The 2,690-nt window shown below is 62.2% G+C and overlaps 1 protein-coding gene across 1 annotated transcript in view; it reads left to right on the forward strand.

Moving 5' to 3' along the window:
* Positions 1-2,271: 2,271 nt before the first annotated feature.
* The window catches only part of UBALD1 (UBA like domain containing 1), an 11,461-nt gene continuing 11,042 nt past the window's right edge, over positions 2,272-2,690 (forward strand). The window contains exon 1 of the mRNA XM_019805250.2: positions 2,272-2,533. Coding sequence (XP_019660809.2) covers positions 2,414-2,533 — 120 coding nt within the window. The 5' untranslated portion in view covers positions 2,272-2,413. The remainder of the gene's footprint in view (positions 2,534-2,690) is intronic.

The raw sequence follows: 2,690 nt of genomic DNA on the forward strand, positions 1-2,690 counted from the left end.
AGTAAAATGGGACTTGGGCTCCCTAGGGGGCTCCAGATAGAGGCAAAGAGGTGAGTACTAGAAATGGCAGGTACACTGGGTATTAGGCCCGTGCTGAGCACTACACAGGGATTAAACCCCTCAGCAGTCCTGGGATTGCCCCACACTCCTACTCCGAGTTCTACAATGACCGAAGCTCAGGGCTGCAGCAGCTTATCCAATATCAGTAAGCAGCAGAGTTGACTCATACCCAGGTCTGTCTGGCTCCAGTACCTGCTTACCTTCCAGCATACCCTGCTGCTGTCCCAGTGTAACAGGGACAGCAATCACCACTTTCAGATCCACCTACCTCGTGCTGGGCGCTTTACCCACATTAATTCACGCTTACGACACTTTGTTTAGGAGAGGAGCCGTTCTTAACAAGACCAGGTATCTCCTGGCACTCTGAGGGCTTGCAAAAAATGGTGGAGTCTGAGTTATCCCATGTGGCAGGAAAGACACCCACACCTGACTTCCCTGTGGACAGGTTACTTCTGCCAGAGCTGAGGCGCCCACCTGGAAGGGGACACTGTGAGTCCTCGACCTGCCCATAGGCTAAGCCCTGCGCACTCTACCCCTCTAAGGCCGCTTCCGCTTCCGGGTCTCACTATGCAGGACTCCCTTCCCCGCCCAGAGCCATCCTGGTGCCCCAGCCCTCCCCCAACCCGCACAATCCTGGAACCCTTCAGGTCCTGTCCGCCAGTCTCCCATTATCCTCCTACTCGCCAAAGCCAGAACCTCTGGAAGGGTTAAAGGCCCAGGTAGGGCTTCCCCTCACCCTTCCACCGTTGCATAATTTCCTCCATCCAGTGCATTTCCTCTAGTGCGGCGCTGGGGGGTGGGGGGCACTCCACTAAAATCAGACACATCCAAAACATCTCCTGATCCGGATTGGGACCCTCCGCCACCATGCGGGCCCCACACTAAGCCTAAAGCCAACCACGGATCAGATACAGGAAAACCTCCCAATGACCTTTAACCCTCAGGGCCTATGTCACTTTCCAGAGAGCACTTTCCATACTTATGTATTTCCACAAATCTACGTCCGTCCTAGGGATTTTTGACACAGGGTCCCAACCCACCCCTGTCCCCGCCCCAGCCAACCCTTTCGGGTGTGCTCTCCGCAATAACCCCGGCCAGGTCAGGGGCAGGGCACGAGAAAGGGCCCAAAGAACGGTTGCCCAACGGATGAAACTGGAGCCCAGGGAGCGCGAGGAACCGGGCCAAGGTCACTCAGAGCGGGAGTGACCGAGCCAGACCTCTCCCCGCCTCCCCGCCCGGGATCCCGTTCGGAGCCTCCCTGGCCCCGCACGCCCAACCTACGACGTCACCCGGAAGCAGCGCGTGCGGAGCTGTAAACACAACCCGCAACTCCCCCACTCCCGTTCTCCCCAGTCCCGCCCCCGCCCGCCACGTGACGCGCCCCAGTCGGCCCCGACTCAGTGCCCGCCCCCGCTGCAGCCTCATTGGGCCGCCAGCTTTGTTTACCTTATATGGCCAGGTCCTAACACTCTGCGGCCGCCCATTGGCCGTGATGCAGCCTCAGTCACTTGACGTCATTCGGGACAGAGCGATGCAAATAAACCGGGGCATTCTGGGAATAGGAGTTCGGGGCCGCCCCGGAACTGGCTCTGCCAGGTCCTGGCGCCGGCATCCGAAAGCCGAGATTTCCGGCAGAACGAACGAGATTTTGCGTGGGAAAGTGGGAGCCCTGCGGGAAGGGAACCCCGAGGCACCAGAGCCTACCCGCCTCGGCGGCTTGTTCGGGCGCTATCCCATCCCCAAACGTTTCTTGGGCCTACTGTGTGCCTGGCCAAGCGCCAGGCCGGGAAGGGACCCGTATCACGAGTGCACGATATGAGCTTCTGCTCGGGGCGCTGGGGAGACCGGAAGGCTTCCTGGAGGCGGTGACTTTCTGCAGAGCCCTAAAGGGCACATTCATTCATTCAGTGAAGAGTATTTATTGGCGCCTACTGTGTGCCAGGCCTTCGGGGCTGTACATCCTAGCGCTTAAAGATATGTGCCAAAATTTCTAGGGACCCCTTTCCAAGTGTGCGCCCATTCAACAGAGGGATGTCAGGCACAGCGGGCAGAGACGCCAGCGGCCTCCGCCTGCGGCACCCCCACGAGCCTCGGTGAGAGCCCGCAGACGCGCCCGCCCGCTTCCGCACACAGCAGGGGCAGCGTCCGGACACACCTCCCTGCGCCCCCCGGCCGGCCGCGGCGCGGGACTACATCTCCCAGCATGCCCCCGCGGCCCCGAGCCAGGCGAGGCTCGGTGAGTCAGAGCCGCACAGTAAATATTTGTATTAGCCGGAGCCGGCTCGCTAATGGTGGACGCGTGAGGCGGAGGAGCGCGGCGGTGGGAGGCAGCGGGCAGCGCGGCGGCGGCGCCATGTCCGTGAACATGGACGAGCTCAAGCACCAGGTCATGATCAACCAGTTCGTGCTGACGGCGGGCTGCGCGGCCGACCAGGCGAAGCAGCTGCTGCAGGCGGCCCACTGGCAGTTCGAGGTGCGCGGCCGGGCCGGGGTTGGGGTCTGGGTCTGTCCCTGTCCCGCCAACCGCGCGTGTGCGGGCCGGTGTGGACACGTGCCGGTGCGCGCTCCGCCCGGGCCGGTCCGGAGCCGCGCACTCGGCCCGGTCTCCCGGCGGCCGCGCGCCCCGGCTG

Source organism: Ailuropoda melanoleuca, chromosome 10 (genome assembly GCF_002007445.2).
Source record: "Ailuropoda melanoleuca isolate Jingjing chromosome 10, ASM200744v2, whole genome shotgun sequence".
Lineage (NCBI taxonomy): Eukaryota > Metazoa > Chordata > Mammalia > Carnivora > Ursidae > Ailuropoda > Ailuropoda melanoleuca.